Below are 16,730 nucleotides of genomic sequence, written 5' to 3'. Positions count from 1 at the left end.
CTCCAGGCCTTCCTGTCCTCTACCATTCCCCGGAGTCCATTTAAGTTTGCACCTACTGCTTCAGTGACTCCAGCCAGCCACCTCATTCTCTGTCGTCCCCTTCTTCTTTTGCCCTCGATCGCTCCCAGCATTAGGCCCTTCTCCAGGGAGTCCTTCCTTCTCATGAGGTGGCCAGAGTATTTGAGTTTCATCTTCAGGATCTGGCCTTCTAAGGAGCAGTCAGGGCTGATCTCCTCTAGGACTGACTGGTTTGTTCGCCTTGCAGTCCAAGGGACTCGCAAGAGTCTTCTCCAGCACCAGAGTTCAAAAGCCTCAATTCTTTGACGCTCGGCCTTCCTTATGGTCCAACTTTCACAGCCATACATTGCAACTGGGAATACTAGTTGACTAAACGCACTTTTGTTGGCAGGGTGATGTCTCTGCTTTTTAGGATGCTCTCTAGATTTGCCATAGCTTTCCTCCCCAGGAGCAAGCATCAATTTCTTTGCTGCAGTCCCCATCTGCAGTGATCTTGGAGCTCAGGAAAATAAAATCTGTCACTATCTCCATTTCTTCCCCATCTATTTGCCAGGAATTGAGAGGGCCGGATGCCATGATCTTCGTTTTCTTGATGTCGAGTTTCAAGGCAACTTTTGCACTCTCCTCCTTCACCCGCATCAACAGGCTCTTTAGTTCCTCTTCCCTTTCTGCCATTAGAGTGGTATCATCTGCATATCTGAGGTTGTTGATATTTCTCCCTGCAATCTTGATCCCAATTTGTGACTCCTCTAATCCCGCCTTTCTCATGATGTACTCCGCATTCAAGTTAAATAGGCAAAGCGACAGTATACAGCCTTGCCAAACTCCTTTCTCAATTTTGAACCAATCAGTGATTTTATGTTCAATTCTCACTGTTGCTTCTTGACCTGCATATAAGTTTCTCAAGAGACAAATAAGATGCTCTGATATCCGCATCTCTTTAAGAACTTGCCACAATTTGTTGTGCTCCACACAATCAAAGGCTTTAGCATAGTCAATGAAGCAGAAGTAGATGTTCTTCTGGAACTCCCTAGCTTTCTCCATGATCCAGCGTATGTTGGCAATTTGATCTCTAGTTCCTCTGCCTCTTCGAAATCCTGCCTGTACTTCTGGAAGTTCTCGGTCCACATATTGCTGGAGCCTAGCTTGGAGGATTTTGAGCATAACTTTGCTAGCATGAGAAATGAATGCAATGGTGCAGTAGTTTGAACATTCTTTGGCATTGCCCTTCTTTGGGATTGGAATGTAAACTGACCTTTTCTAATCCTGTGCCCATTGTCGAGTTTTCCAAATTTGCTGGCATATTGAGTGTAGCACTTTTACTGCATCGTCTTTTAAGATTTTGAATAGTTCAACTGGAATGCTGTCACCATCACTAGCTTTATTGTTGCTCAGACTTCCTAAGGCCCATTTGACTTCACATTCCAGGATGTCTGGCTCCAGGTCAGTAACTACCCCATTGTGGTTATCGGGGATGTTAAGCTCGTTCTTGTATAGTTCTTCTGTATAATTTTGCCACCTTTTAAAAATCTCTTCTGCTTCTGTGAGGTCCCTACCATTTTGGTCCCTTATCATACCCATCTTTGCATGAAACGTTCTCTTCAGATCTCCTATTTTCTTGAAAAGATCTCTGGTCCTCCCTATTCTATTGTTTTCTTCTATTTGTTTGCACTGTTCATTTAAGAAGGCATTTTTATCTCTCCTAGCTTTTCTCTGGAATTCTGCATTCAATTGGGTGTATCTTTCCCTTTCTCCCTTGCCTTTCGCTTTCCTTCTCTCCTTAGCTATTTGTAAAGCTTCCCCAGATTGCCATTTTGATTTTTTTGCATTTCTTTTTCTTTGGGATGGTTTTAGTTGCTACCTCTTGTACAATGTTGCGAACCTCCGTCCATAGTTCTTCAGGCACTCTGTCTATCAGATCTAATTCCTTAAATCTATTAGTCACCTCTACTGTATATTCGTCGGGAATATGATTTAGTTCATACCTGAGTGGCCTAGTGCTTTTCCCTACTTTCTTCAATTTAAGCCTAAATTTTGCAACAAGAAGTTGATGATCTGAACCACAATCAGCTCTTGGTCTTGTTTTTACTGACTGAACTTTTCCATCTTTGGCTGCAGAGCACATAGTCAATCTGATTTCTGTGTTGACCGTCTGGTGATGTCCATGTGTAGAGTCGTCTCTTGGGTTGTTGGAAAAGAGTGTTTGGTATGACCATTAGCATTATATCCCCTTCATATTATCATTATACCTGTTACTAGATAAACTTTACTTTTCTTGCAACCCCCTTGTAAATATCTATATTTGTTACTGCCCTTAAGAAGTGGAAATACACTTTGGATTGAAACATTTGTGAGAATATGTATTAGTAAGCAGAGCATGTGTCACAAATGTCTAACAGCCTTTTTCAACCTTTTGACTGTGGAGGAGCCCCGGAAATATTTTCCAGGCCTTGAGGAGCCCTGGAACCAAGCCCAAATTGCTGTCAGGTGGCCATAGCTTCATGCCTCACCCAAGAAGGATTGGAAGGGAGGAGAGAAAGGAGGCAGCTCTTTGATGCGTTAACTCTTCTTGATTGGAGGAACCAGATTCTGATGGATTTAAGACTGGGATTTAGCACCCAGATTGGTTAAGGTGCTAGGAGAGGTCCCATGTGGGAGGGGGTCTGAAGATCAGAATTGTTCCTTTGTTTCAGGTCAGGAACATGTATGTGAGAAGAGAGTTGCCTGGTGAGTCACTGGCAGTGCTGGTGGAGTACTGGCAGTCCCACCTGACAGCCGCTGTTGATGAGATCACTCCTAGATGCCCTCTTCACCCTCGACTCAAACTAGCTCCATGGTATATTTATTTATTATTTACATTTGTATACCGCCGCTCCCAGTAAGCTAGCTCCCAGTGGTTCACAGAAAAGAAATACAGCACTATAAAACAATCCCCTTAAAAACAATCCCCAACAACATACAAGATGGCAGTATACTCTATAACCTAAAAAAGATCTTTCTCCATGCTCTGGCATTGGTCTTGGTGCAGATGAAATCATGACTGGCAGATAAGAATAGAATTGGGCTCCTGACACAGTCTAGCACCACATACTGGAGCCAGGAGGGGAAGGACCCAATCACACACCCCAGGACCTCCACCTGGCCTCAACCAAATGCCTGGTGGAAGAGCTCCGTTTGCAGGCCCTGTGGAACTCAGAAAGTCTCGACAGGGCTCACAGCTCATCTGGAAGCTCATTCCACCAGGTAGAAGCCAGGACTGAAAAGGCCCTGGTTCTGGTCAAGGCCAGGCATGCCTCCTGAGGCCCTGGGACCCTCAGCAAATTCAGGCCACCCAGATGGAGGAGGGAGGCACTCAGGGCCGGACAGCCGCCCTGTGTGGGTGAAGTGCTGAGTGGCACTTAAGCCATGAGACATGCTTCTCCCAAGGCCTTACCAGAAATATATAGTGGAACAGATAGTTCAGGAAAATGCTTTTATAAAAGATATATATATGGGACTAAGTTTGCTGGGCATATGATTTTATTATCATACCAGGTTTATGCTTTGTTTGAGATTGTATTGACTTACACTTTGTAACCATTTATTTTTTGTATCCCCAAAATGGCATGAATTGGCAAAATCTCAGTGAGTGAAAAAATGCTGATAGAACCGATACTTTCTAAAAGCAATTTAATAGTTACCAATCTTTTATAATTTAACATTTTAATTTAGAAAAAAAAGAAATAATATGAGATATAACAGGGATACAGAAAAATAAATTCATATAATTATTCAAAATTTACTTTTCTCTACATTATATATTAAACAAAAGAGCAAAAAAAAGTTCTTCCCAACACCGCTCTTATAATCTTTATAGCGATCTTTTCTTCAATTATTTTAAAGAATATATTTTGGCACTATATTGTTAGTTTTTACCATTTTCATCATTACTATAGATCTCATTACGCATCTCCAGATATGAACTATGAATTATAATATATCCATTAAAATAAAAAATCGATTAGCTATCTCTTATTAAAGAGTCAAGATAAAATCAGATATTTTTAGTCAAATTCCAGTTCTTTATTATATTCAAATTTTATTCTCATTCTTTAAGAAAGTACTAGATTTACTATATAATTCTATGTTTTAAATTGATTCTAATTCTATATTTATATCCTGTTTTCACAATAAACTTTCCATTCCTCTTTGAAAGTGATCTATTTTTCAAGTATAACATTAGTTATGCCATTACTGAATGCTCAATTCAGCTTTGCCATTACTGAATGCTCAATTCAGCATTCAGAAGAATAATACATTCAGAAGAATGTATTATTCCATTCTTCTAAACTTTCACAGACAGCAGTGTTCTAGTTTGTTGCATAACTCTAGCCACTTCATCGTGTATTCAGATATCTCTTTTAATAGAAGCCAACCACTTGCTTTTTAGATCCATGTCCATCATGGCTACTGAAAACATCCAACAAAAGAGTAGTATCCCCCCTCTGGGAGATAATCAACCTCTCCCTTTCAACAGGAGAATTCCCGGAGAGTCTAAAAGAGGCAGTGGCTTGCCCGCTACTCAAAAAATCTTCTCTGGATCCATGACTGCCATCCAACTATCACTCCGTCTCGCACTTAGTGTTTCTGGGGAAATTGCTTGAAAAAGCGGTCATGGACCAACTGTCTACATACTTGAAAGAAGCTTCAGTCTTAGACCCATCCCAGTCTGGTTTCCGGCCAGGCCATGGGATAGAGACAGCGCTAGTCGCCCTGATGGACGACCTCCACCGCCAGCTGAATCAGGGCGGATCAGCGCTGCTTATTTTATTAGATCTCCCAGCAACGTTCGACACAGTAGATCATGAGCTTTTCGCTCACCGCCTCGCCGATGCCAGAATCGCGGACAGAGGGTGACATTAGGAGAGAACTCATCAAGCTGTCACCAACTGGCTTGCAGAGTCCCCCAAGGGGCAATTCTCTTTCCAACCCTATTTAACATCTTTATGAACTTTCTTGCCCAGCTGGTGTGGAAGTTTGGGCTGGGTTGTCACCAATATGCCGATGACACCCAGCTCTTCCTCTTGATGGATGGCTGCCCTGACTCTCCCCCAGAAACATTAGCCAGCTGCCTGGAAGCGGTGATGGGATGACTCAAGCAGAGTTGTCTGAAGCTCAACCCTTCAAAGGCGGAGGTCCTGTGGCTGGGCAGGAAAGGTCCAAGTGAGGAAGCGCGCCTACCCAATCTGGATGGGGTACAGTTAAAAGTGGCCCACTCTGCCAGGAACTTGGGAGTGGTACTTGATGCCTCCCTCTCAATGGAGGCTCAGATCACAACGGTAGCTCAGATGGCATTTTACCACCTTCGCCAAGCCAAGCTACTTGCGCCCTACTTGGCCCTGGAACACCTGGCCACGGTGATCCACGCAACGGTCACCTCTAGGCTGGACTTCTGTAACTCACTCTACGATGGCCTACCCTTATCCTTGATATGGAAACTGCAACTGGTCCAGAACACGGCTGCCAGGGTCCTCACAGCAACACCTCAGCGTTTCCACATCCGGCCCATCCTCCAGCAGCTGCACTGGCTCCCGGTTGAATTCCGGATCAGGCTTAAGGTGTTGGTTATAACCTTTAAGGCGATACGGGGTCTGGGCCCAGTATACCTGAGGGACCGCCTCTCCAGCTACACTCCTCAGAGCCTTGTGCTCTACTACATCCAACCTCCTGGTGGTCCCTGGCCCAAAGGAAGCCCGCTTGACCTCAATCAGGGCCAGAGCTTTCTCCATTCTGGCCCCCACCTGGTGGAACGAGCTCCCAGAGGAGATCAGGGCCCTGACAGAACCTAAACAGTTCCACAGGGCCTGCAAAAGGGAGCTCCTCCGCCAGGCATTTGGTTAAGGTCGACCAAACCACCGCTTCCAGTTGGCCCTCAAGCTCCCCCCCTCTACGACCAATACTAATTGGTTGCCCACAGGGTCCAGTAAGAGTTGAGCTGAGGCTCTCACAATTTCTATTTTATGGTGTTATTGTTATGATCTTGTTAAGTTATTATTGTTATTACTGCTGTCTGTTACCTGTTACCATGTGTTAATTGTATCCTTCCCTGTTTTCTGTTAACCTCCCTGAGCCTTCGGGGAGGGCAGTGTATAAATATAATAATAAAATAAATAAAATAAATACTTTTGATGGCATATTAGGCAATATGCCTAATACATATGAGGCAATATGCCTAATATATTCTTTGCTTCCATATGGAATTTAACTTTTAATCTGCATTTACTTAACATTTCCAGTATTTTCCTTTAATTTTAATCTATTTTCTCAATGTCCTTTGGGTTAATATACCATCTGAAAAACATTTTACACCAATTTTCTTATAGCATCTATCTAGCTGTAACTTTTATTTCTTTTCTCCATAATTGTTCCCATTGGCACATGTTCCTTTTTCATATTGCTTCTATTGATTTTCCATTTATTAAAATCTTTGCTTGCTAGTTTGAATATATAGTTTGTATCCAGTTTCAGAATTCCGAGACACAGGCCATATTTTTACCAGCTTGGTATATTGGTTAAGAGTGGCTTCCTCTAATCTGGAGAGCTGGGTTTATTTCCCCACTCCTCTACATGGAACCAGCTGGGTGACCTTAGGCTATTCATAGTCCTGTTAGAGCTGTTCTCACAGAGCAGTTCCGTCAGAGCTCTCCCAGCCCCACCTACCTCACAGAGTACCTGTTGGGGAGATGAAGGGAAGGCGATTGTAAGCCTTTTTGATACTTCTTTGGGTAGTAAAAAGAGGAATGTAAAAAACAATTATTTTTCCTCTTTTTCTATTCCAAAGTGCATTCAATTAAAAAGTCATTGCTTTTTTTTGCATCTAAAAATAGAAACACTACTTTCTTTTTTTTTCTTACAAATTTGATTGTGTCTGGTATGAAATAAATATTGTCTTCCATGTATTTCTTTGGTATTTTGTGTACATTTTCTTAATCTTTCTGTCATTATAATAGAAAACATTTTATATTATACATTTAATAAAGATATCAGTTTATATAACTGGCAATGTTGCTTTAGTACCTTCTTTATTAACATTTCATATTCCTCTTTCCAGGTCAATGGTGTTAATCTTTCCTTCTTTTATATCATTCATAATTTTTTAAAGTGACATCATTAATAAATCTTCAAAATGTTTATAATACATCACTCTTAGTCCATCCAGACCTGATAATTGTTCTTTTTCATATTTTTTATTGCCAGAGAAGTTTTCTGTATTGTTATTGTTTGATTTAAAATTTTCAGTGCTCTGGTGAAAACTTTAAATTTGGAATATCTTTTAAATATTGTTATTCTATTTCTTTTTCTACTTATGTCATTTGATTTATTTTTTTCATATATCAAGTAAGCAGAAAGAAAAAAGAGCAGTAACATCTATTTTCTTTATAGATGTTTTTGCTCTTTTTTCTGCTTCCTTAAACAATATGCCAAATTTCCATGTTTGTTCACATGTTCAAAATGTCTTTGTTTTTAAAATCTTGATATTTTATGCATCCCTTCCATATCTTAACATATCTAATTGATTGTTTTACTTGTTTAATTTCTATTAATATGTATTTATTGAGTGTTTTTTGTGATCTTGCTCCAAAATATTTTTTTTGTCGTCTTTTTTTCTCTTTTCTTCTTAGAGGCAATTGCTAATAAGTTTTCTTTAATGAAAGCTTTGCTTCCTTCCTAAATTATTGCTGGTTACATTCCTTCTGTGTTATTTTTCTTTACATTTCTTTATTACTTTATTTTTTAACAAAAGAGTATGATTTAATTTCCATCTCTATTTTATTCATTCATGACGTGATGTCTCAGGGCGGTGTACATAGCAATAGCAGGAACGAGAAAGTACTTTGAAACATTTGCGACAATGGTAACCAAATAAATAACAGTCATGAACAGTGAATGTCAATCAAAGCTTAGGAATATTTATTTATTTATATTTATTTATTTTTATATTTATATACCGCTACTCTCAAATGTCTCATGGCGGTTTACAAAGTCAATAAAATACAGTAAAATCCTCTAAAATAACCCATTAAAACATATTAGAACAATAACATAGTATAGTAAGATGGTGGACAATAAAATATGAACCCATTCTCATGTTCAACATGGGTCTGTCTCTCTCTGCTTGGGAGCGAGGCACGCCATTCATGTCTCCAAAAATGATCACATCTTCATCTTGGAATTTTAATATTTTGAAAAACATTCTTTAAAAAATTCACTTTGGTATAATTTGGCGCATATATTGTTTCTAACACGTGCATGAGTCATTTCATGAGTTTCATTTTTAGAATTAGCTCACAGTTTGGATGTGCTCTTACATGGGTTATTGACTGTGAATCCCAGGTGACAGAGTACATTGTTCCAGCTTAGGTAGGTTTGCCAGCTAATGCTTTTTCTGAAAGTCTAGCCACACATCCCATGTTAGCATGTAATTTCAACTATAATGCATAGCAGTTTGAACACTTTGGAAGCCTAGAGTATTTGGTGTAGTGATTAAGAGCAGTGGCCTCTAATCTAGAAAACCAGTTTTGATTCCCCACTATTCCACATGCAGTCAGCTGGGTGTCCTTGGGCCAGTCACAGTTCTCTCAGAGCTTTCTCAGCTGTAGCTACCTCACAGAGTGTCTGTTGTGGAAAGGTAAGTAATTGTAAGCTGCTTTGAGATTCCTTTGGGTAGCAAAAAGTGAGGTCCAAAAACCCAAAAACTCGCCGTGTCAGGCCCCCGACAAAGGGCTCCCTGGTCTAGCGCCCGCTGTATTTAGATTTACAGCGGGCTTGCTTACTAGTACTGTCATAATAGTAATCGTAGTATCACATTGGCAAAATGCTCATAATCGTCTGGGGATTTCATAAAGTGCCCATGAGGGCTACCTTCAGTTAGTATTTATAGAGAAGCTGGCAGGTGTAGTCAATTATTTAAAGGGGCCAGATCCATTAAAGTAAATAACCAAAATAGATTTTTACAAAAAACAATTGTAATCAATGTTGACATTAAGACCCCCCGACATCACAGTATTCAAATGATGAATGAAAAAACGTTCCCATTGTTGAAGGTGGATGATAATGTTGTCCTTGGCATACAGTGAAGGTTGAAGTTGTTTCAGTCCTAAGAATATGAATTCTTCTAAGCTATGATTATGTTCCAACCAATGTGAGACGAGAGGAGCATCTTTAATCTTGTTTCTCAGTCGGCTCCTATGTTCTGATATTCGAATTTTAAGAGGTCTGGATGACATTCCCACATAGCAAAGTTTGCATTTGCATATAATCATATATACATTTGATACAGTCACTGAGTTTTTGTATTGTTCTTGTTTTTGTTCCATGTGAACTGCCCTGAGCCTTAGGGGAGGGCGGTACATAAATGCAATAAATAAATGTCACTTTAGTTTCAACATCTAAATATCTCTTTGTATGACAGTATTGGCATATATAAAGGGACTTATGTAGTTTTGTAAGAAGGCCTAGTTTCCTCTACATGATATGAATAGTGTGCGTCATTATGTAATGTAAGGAAAAGTGAAAAATATATTTTAAATAAAGTGGCATGGTACAGCCAACCTCTTTGGTATTTGCTGACTTTGTAGGCTGTTGTGCATTCATATATGATCCAGTATATTAGCATGTGAGCACATGTTTTTGTGATTTAACTGTAATCATTTGAGCATATAAATACGCTAGTGAAACAAATTTGGTAGTTGTAAGGTTGGGAATCTACAGCGTGTTATCTGATTAAATATATTTGTTTATAATAATTTGTAATCCAATATAATTTTTTCCACAGATTTTGATGCATACTAAGGAGATGGTACAGAAGGTAATTATGATTTTTTTTAAATCTCAGAATACCTAGTTTAATAATGTAATATTTTCTAATGTACTACAGCTTTCATAAAGCAGATATGATCTAATCCTGTCTTGAGGCCTATGTTTTTTTTTTTTATTTTATTTTTTTAATAATGATTTTTTTTATTTTTATAAAGATAGAAATATAATCATCATTTGAGAATATACGACCCCACATTGACTCCACAATGATATAAACTTTTGCCCAAAACTCTAAGAGCCATGAGTCTAAGAGCCGTCCACATTTCCACTACATTTAAAAAAAAAAAAGGCCTGTTTAGATATACAAAAGAAAAGTTATTATTAGTCAACTTACTTGAGAGATCGTAGACCTCACATTAACTGCTTGATACAATCTAAGAGCTATCCTAGCTGATATTTCTAGGTTTGAGTTAGATGCTTAACATTAAACATTTCTTATAGCACAGTATGAGTTTTGGCCCTGTATCAATACCCTGATGAAGGGAGAGGAAAGTAGGGCTTTGCCTTAAAGATGTACAAAGAAAAAAAATTACAAAAGGATTTCATAATTTCTCCTTATCCTTAATACAGATACATCTACAAACCATTTATACTCCACCCATTCTAAGAGCCATCCTGACAGGTATAAGTTGAGAGCTTTGCATTTTCTACAGATCAATATGGGCTTTGGCCCTATAACAATACACCAATAATAAAAAAAAATAATAAGGGGGGAAAGCCCCATTTTATATTTCCAATGCTAACGATTATATTACCTATATGCCTACTAAGAAAAAGAAACAAGAGAGAAAAAAGGCACTGCTTCCCCTTTTTCATAAAAGTAGCAATGTAGAATACAGTATATGTTGTTAATACAGAGAATAATAAGATTTCCAGGTTTAGATTAAATGCTTAACATTAAACATAAAACAATATAAGCTTTCAGTCTTCTATAGCTTCTCCTTATCCTTGGTTCTGATACATCTACAAAACAATTTATGCTTGACCCATTCTAAGAACCATCCTAACAGATATATTTTCAGATTTAAGTTGAAAGCTTAACATTAAACATTTTCTACAAGTCAGTGTAGGCTTTAGTCCTAGGACAATACACTAATAGAAGAAAGAAAAAATAAGGGGGGAGAACCCCATTTTACATTTTCAGCACTAATGATTATATTACCTATATGCCTACAAAAGAAAAGAGACAAAAAAAAACAAGAGAGAAAGAGACACTGCTTCCCCTTTTTCATAAAAATGGAAATATAGAATACAGTATAACATTAATCATAAAACAATATGAGCTTTCGGTTTTCTTAAGGGGGTCTCATCTCGAGGCTTGCTACATCTTGTCGTTCCCGTAAAATTATATTCTGTCCCATAGGCCTTTGGCGTAGAAAGTGCAGTTGTACTCTTTCCCGCAGAGTATGCATCGATAAATCTTGAGGCCGTTGCACCTCCTGGACTCCAGTATCAATACAATTTTTTCCCCAGAGAGATCCTTTAAATCGGTTACTTTCACTGCAGATCCATATTTCTTTTGATTGATTTTTGTACACTGTTGCTTTGAGATGGCTGTATGTCTTTTTAAAAAGAGTGTCCTTATCTGGGCTGCAGAACTCCGGCATCCCATTTTCCGTCTCCAGAATTTCAGATTTCTCTTCTACTGTTGGTTTTCCACCTTGTTTAGAGCTGTCATCAGCCACTGTTATTGATCCATTATTCCTGTTAAAGACGTCTTCCTTGGCATCTTGGATCTCCTTGAAGATATGAATTTCAGATTTCTCTTCTGCTGTTGGTTTTCCACCTTGTTTAAAGCTGTCATCAGTCACTGTTATTAATCCATCATTCCTATTGAAGACTTCTTCCTTGCCATCTTGAATCTCCTTGGAGATATTTTTGATCAATCCATCTAAGAATACTTTGTAATCTTGGGTTTGTATCTCTATTAGATGAGCCAATCTTTTTAACATAGACATGATTTTGACTTTAAAAAAAACCGGCCTCAAACAATTTTACAAGTGGCCAGTAGAGGTCCTCTGTTTTATCCTCTAATGTTCCGGCACAGGCATGTGACGTATTGAAGTCAGTTAAGGCACAGAGTTCTCGTGAGATTTTCCCATTCACAGCTCTTATCTTCTTATCTTCGAAAACCAAAACAATTACAATAAGAGCTTTTGCCAATTAATTCGAGTTGATTTGAGTCCTTCTTCTGCTTAGTTAGGAGAATTAGCCTGCCTCTTAACGAGGTGGCTTCAGGCAGAGCAGAGTAAGAGGAGGGGGGAAACAAAGGGCTTTGATGCAGGAAGAAAGACGAAGAAGAAAAAAACCAGAGATACTTGCAGTAAATGATGTTTTGGAACTCAGCCGATGTCCTCCCCTCAGTTCAAAGCGTTCATTTGTGGTAAATCATCATGTAGGGTTGAAGCAGATACTTTAAGATTGAAGAAAGAAAAGAAAGTCCGAGGTAGAAAATGGCAGTCGTCCTCTGGACCTGGAACGCTGACAGCCTATAATCCAGGGAGATATACTCCCTAAAGGATTGGAGACGGCCCCAAGAACTTCCTGGGTAGAAAGGTGAGGTGGGGTTTGCGTACCCCTCCTCTTTTCTGCCAATTGCTTGCACAATTGACCCCTGTCAGGCTTCAGAGATAGCAGAGCAGATGCCCTGCCACCCTCTCAGGACGACATCTTTAGCCACACCCCTCTTGAGGCCTATGTTTGAGTGTTTTAGGCAAATTAGTAGCAGTGTTAATTAGAGTTTAGTCATAGGTCAATAGCTATTTATTCTAATGTGTTTATTGGGACTGAATTGTTTTAAGCATAATTTACTGTATTATCTTGAAGACTTGGGATAAAATATTATCTTTTTCACAATATATAATTCTCTTCGTCCACTTGATTACTGTTTATATCTGTTAGAGGATCTCTTCTTTCCTTTTTCCTCTCTTCCATTACCAAAAAAAGGCACATTACTTTCTGTGCTTTTTATCAAAGATATCTTCTCCTAGCTTTTAATGGAACAGTTGGGTTTTGTTTTGTGACCTTTATCAGAAGCAAATTAGAACTGAATTCAAACTGCTTAAAGTTGAGTAAGAAATTGATTGTAGCCTTTAGGAAAAGTAGGTTTGTCTTGTAGCTCTAATTTGAACATGATTTTGTTTTTTTAACTAGATGAATCTGGAAGTAATTTATGGTGATACTGATTCCATTATGATAAACACAAACATTAGCAACCTGGAAGAGGTCTTTAAATTGGGCAATAAGGTACAGTCATTTTAAAATTCTTAAAATAGTTTCAGTGTAGTATGTTACATTTATATCATCAAAGAATTCTGACCTGATCGTCCAGGCAAGCCCGATTTTGTTGGATCTCGTAAGCTTAGCAGGGTTGACCCTGGCTAATATTTGAATGGGAGACTTTGGGCAATAGTTCCTCCAAAGAACACAAGGGGTCATGACGCAGAGGCAACCAATGGCAACTACCTCTGAATGTTCCTTGCCTGGCTGCCAAACAGTCGTTGGATCTCTCGGGTACACTCTATGTACTGTATGATAAATAATGCCAATACATTGCTTTTTATGTACAGTAGCTAATAGCTATCTTGGTATTGAATGGTCATGATATCGCTGCCTCTAAAATTATTTTGCAGTAGAATTTTTCAAACAATTGACCAATGTTTATCTTCTGTCTATGCCTAAAAGTCCTCCTCTGACATTCACCTCTACTTCTAAATGGTTTCAACTTATTTTTTCATAACTTTGGTTTCCAAAGTGTGGTCTCTATTAATTGCTTCTTGCAAGGATATTGTAATGTAAGCTTTTCCAGCAATAATTTTGTTTAGTTAGATTTGATGTTGTAAAGACTTCAGAATGTGTCAATATTCAGGGCTTTCCCCCTTATTTGTTGCAGGGTGTCTAGATCAAGTGTTCTCTTTAATATTTAAATTACAATTTTGCCCTTTCCAGCTGAGAAATGTGCTCCTATTAAACAGTGCTCCAAAGTTGACATGGTAAATCATCCCCTAGATCAGCCTTTCTTAACATTTTTACCATTGATAAACCTCTGAAACATTCTTTAGGCTTCGAGAAACTCCAGAACTGGTGTAATCATGCATTCTCCCCCCCCCCCCCATATTGCACTGTAAAACAGAAGAACCATCTTGGAAGCTTCTACTACACCTTCAATTGTGCTGTTTGGAAGCGGAAATTATGGTTTGAAATGACACTCCTCAGAGAAATGGAAGCAGTACAAACACTCCTCAGAGTGGGGGGAACAGTAGTGAAAGCTCCAGGGAACCATGTTCTAGGGACAGAGATGGAGGCTCAGAGGAGCAGTGTATTGGAAATGTCAACTCTAGAAACTTGTACCAAATTAGATACAATTTGAAATTACCTGAAAGCAAATTACCATTGAAGTGGCTGGCAGAAACATGGGTCAGAAATCTCCTTTATATTTACGGAATATTGGGAGACAAAAAAAGTCCTCAAAAAAGGGCCTACCCCATGACCTGATGGATAAGAATGAGAAGACTTGCTTCAGCTTCCACCTGGTTCATATCTACACCTTGTTTTGATGGGGAAGCCTTGTGTTGGCAGCTCCTGCACAAGTTATGTGGGCTTGGGCTATAGATTTGTGGTAGCAACTGAGGTCCACTTTCCTTCAGCTCTTGTGCTTTTGTCTTGTACAGGATGGTAACAGGGAATGTGCAAAGTAGGAGGCTGTGACACAAGGACCTGCTGCTCTTTGTACCTGGGGCTCCTGCCCACTTCACACAAGAGTATCCTGGGGTTTGGATGGTCCCAACAAGGGAAGATCAATCCCTTAGGATGTCAACCCACTGGGGTTTTTCCCAGTAGCCTTGCCAAATCCCCCCCCCCCATTTATGTTTCAGATTCTCTAAAAAGGTTGCCAATAAAGTATCCTATAGATAGTTAGGTGTAGACTGGCTGTGTCTGAAGTATAGGGGTATCTGAAGTTATTTCATAAACTGTTATTGCAGTCACATATTTCTCTGTATTGACTAAGATGATGATATGTTCTCATTGCTGATACATTTGCAGATTAAAAGTGAAGTGAACAAACTATACAAATTGCTGGAGATAGATATTGATGGAGTATTTAAGTCCCTTTTGCTGCTGAAAAAGAAGAAATATGCTGCTTTGGTTGTAGAGCCAACAGGAAATGGAAACTACATTACCAAGCAAGAACTTAAAGGACTAGATATAGTGAGAAGAGACTGGTGTGACCTTGCAAAAGAGACTGGAAAGTAAGTTACACTCAGTAAGTTACACTCTTTTGTGTATACCTTTATTGAATAAATTATTATTGTTGTATAAATGTTATTATTTGTTATAAAGGGGGAAAAACTTTTTTTTTGCTTCAGTGCTTTTGATCTTACGCACACTTACTGGAAGTATCACTGAAAGCATAGGGGTTTACTTATAAGTAAATGTGTTGTGGCATCATAAATTCATATGGGTAACCATGTTGGTCTGAAGCAGCAGAACAAAGTTTGAGTCCAATAGCAGCTTTAAGACCAACGAAGGCCTATTATGCACGGCCGCTGAAACGGCGGTATGAAGAACGCGAAGGAGGAAAAAGCGAAGCAAACTGCAAACCCACGGGACGGAATGCAACAGTGGCAAAACCCAGAGCAGCCGATTATGCACGCGGTCAATCTGGAGCCACTTCTGGTTGTGCCCTGGTCGCCCAGGAAGCTCCACTTTCTTCCGCATTTCACTAATGCTGCTTTTTCGGCGGCATAAGTTGACTCTGTGCCACTCCGTGCATAATGGGCCAAAATTTATTCAAGGCGTGAGCTTTCGAGCGCATGCACTCTTCCACAGACTAAATGAACAAGCATCGTAAGTGTAGAGATATAAGGCAAAATAAATTATGGCAAATTAGTAAATTGTGTCATAATATCCAAATTAACCACATAATGCCATATGATAATTCTTTGCTAAAACAGCTAATCAGTCCTTTTGAATTCCGTTGACGTTCACAAAAACATTGGAGAAATAAAACTGTCCATGTTGGCAATTAATGGCAGATACTTTCCCAGGTGTTACTGGCTCCATCCATCTCCACCCAGGGCTACCCACTTGAATCTAAACAGAACTCTTATATTTGTAATCTAGTTTAGTGTTGTTCACAGACCAACTAACAGATATGAGAATGATGTTTGAGTTGAGTGGCACTTACAAGATAACAAACAGCTACTTTTGAGTGCTCGGGGTGCTTGAAATGTTCTCCTACAGGTTTCTCAGTTTTGTGATTCTTGATGACAAATTTGTGTCAATTTAGCCTTTGACATAGGGTTTGACCTGCTTGTTCTATGTAGAGCAGTGTTCCCCAACCTTTTTATCACCGGGGACCACTCAACGCCTTTTACTGAGGCCGAGGGGGGGGGTAGTTTACTCCTCTACTATCAACCACTGCCTTAGCGCTTTCTGATCGCTATGGTAATGTTTAAACATCCCTTCAAAGTAAGATACAGACACGGCACAACAATGAAGTAAAGGGCTGGGGGGGATGAAGTAAAGGGCCGGGGGGGGGAGAAGGCGTACTTCGGGGCCCACCTCCAATTAGTCGAAGGGCCACATGTGGTCCGCGGCCCACAGGTAGGGGGTCGCTAATGTAGAGAATTGAAGGGCATATACTATGTAGAAGATGAGCAATTGAATAAACCTAAGATGATGTAATTGATGTTGTTAGGTCCAGTGATTGTGTTATCTAGATGTATTTGGCAGCAAAGTTGGCATATGGGTTTATTGCAAGCTCTAGTACCAGCGTCCATGTTTAGATTAGATGTTGTATTATTGTGGGTGCAGAGTTGTTTGAGATTGGAGGGCAGTCTGTGTGTAAGAGT

At 39.4% G+C, this 16,730-nt stretch overlaps 1 protein-coding gene across 4 annotated transcripts in view; it reads left to right on the top strand.

The window, feature by feature from the left end:
* POLA1 (DNA polymerase alpha 1, catalytic subunit) overlaps positions 1 to 16,730 on the top strand; it is a 256,073-nt gene that overhangs the window by 75,906 nt on the left and 163,437 nt on the right. For all 4 annotated transcript variants that reach the window (XM_077343005.1, XM_077343006.1, XM_077343003.1 and 1 more), the window contains exons 27-29: positions 9,833 to 9,865; positions 13,030 to 13,122; positions 14,920 to 15,125. In XM_077343005.1, coding sequence (XP_077199120.1) covers positions 9,833 to 9,865; positions 13,030 to 13,122; positions 14,920 to 15,125 — 332 coding nt within the window. The remainder of the gene's footprint in view (positions 1 to 9,832; positions 9,866 to 13,029; positions 13,123 to 14,919; positions 15,126 to 16,730) is intronic.

The sequence above is a fragment of the Paroedura picta genome, chromosome 6 (assembly GCF_049243985.1).
Source record: "Paroedura picta isolate Pp20150507F chromosome 6, Ppicta_v3.0, whole genome shotgun sequence".
Taxonomy (NCBI): Eukaryota; Metazoa; Chordata; class Lepidosauria; order Squamata; family Gekkonidae; genus Paroedura; species Paroedura picta.
This window is presented reverse-complemented; position numbering and strand designations above follow the sequence as displayed.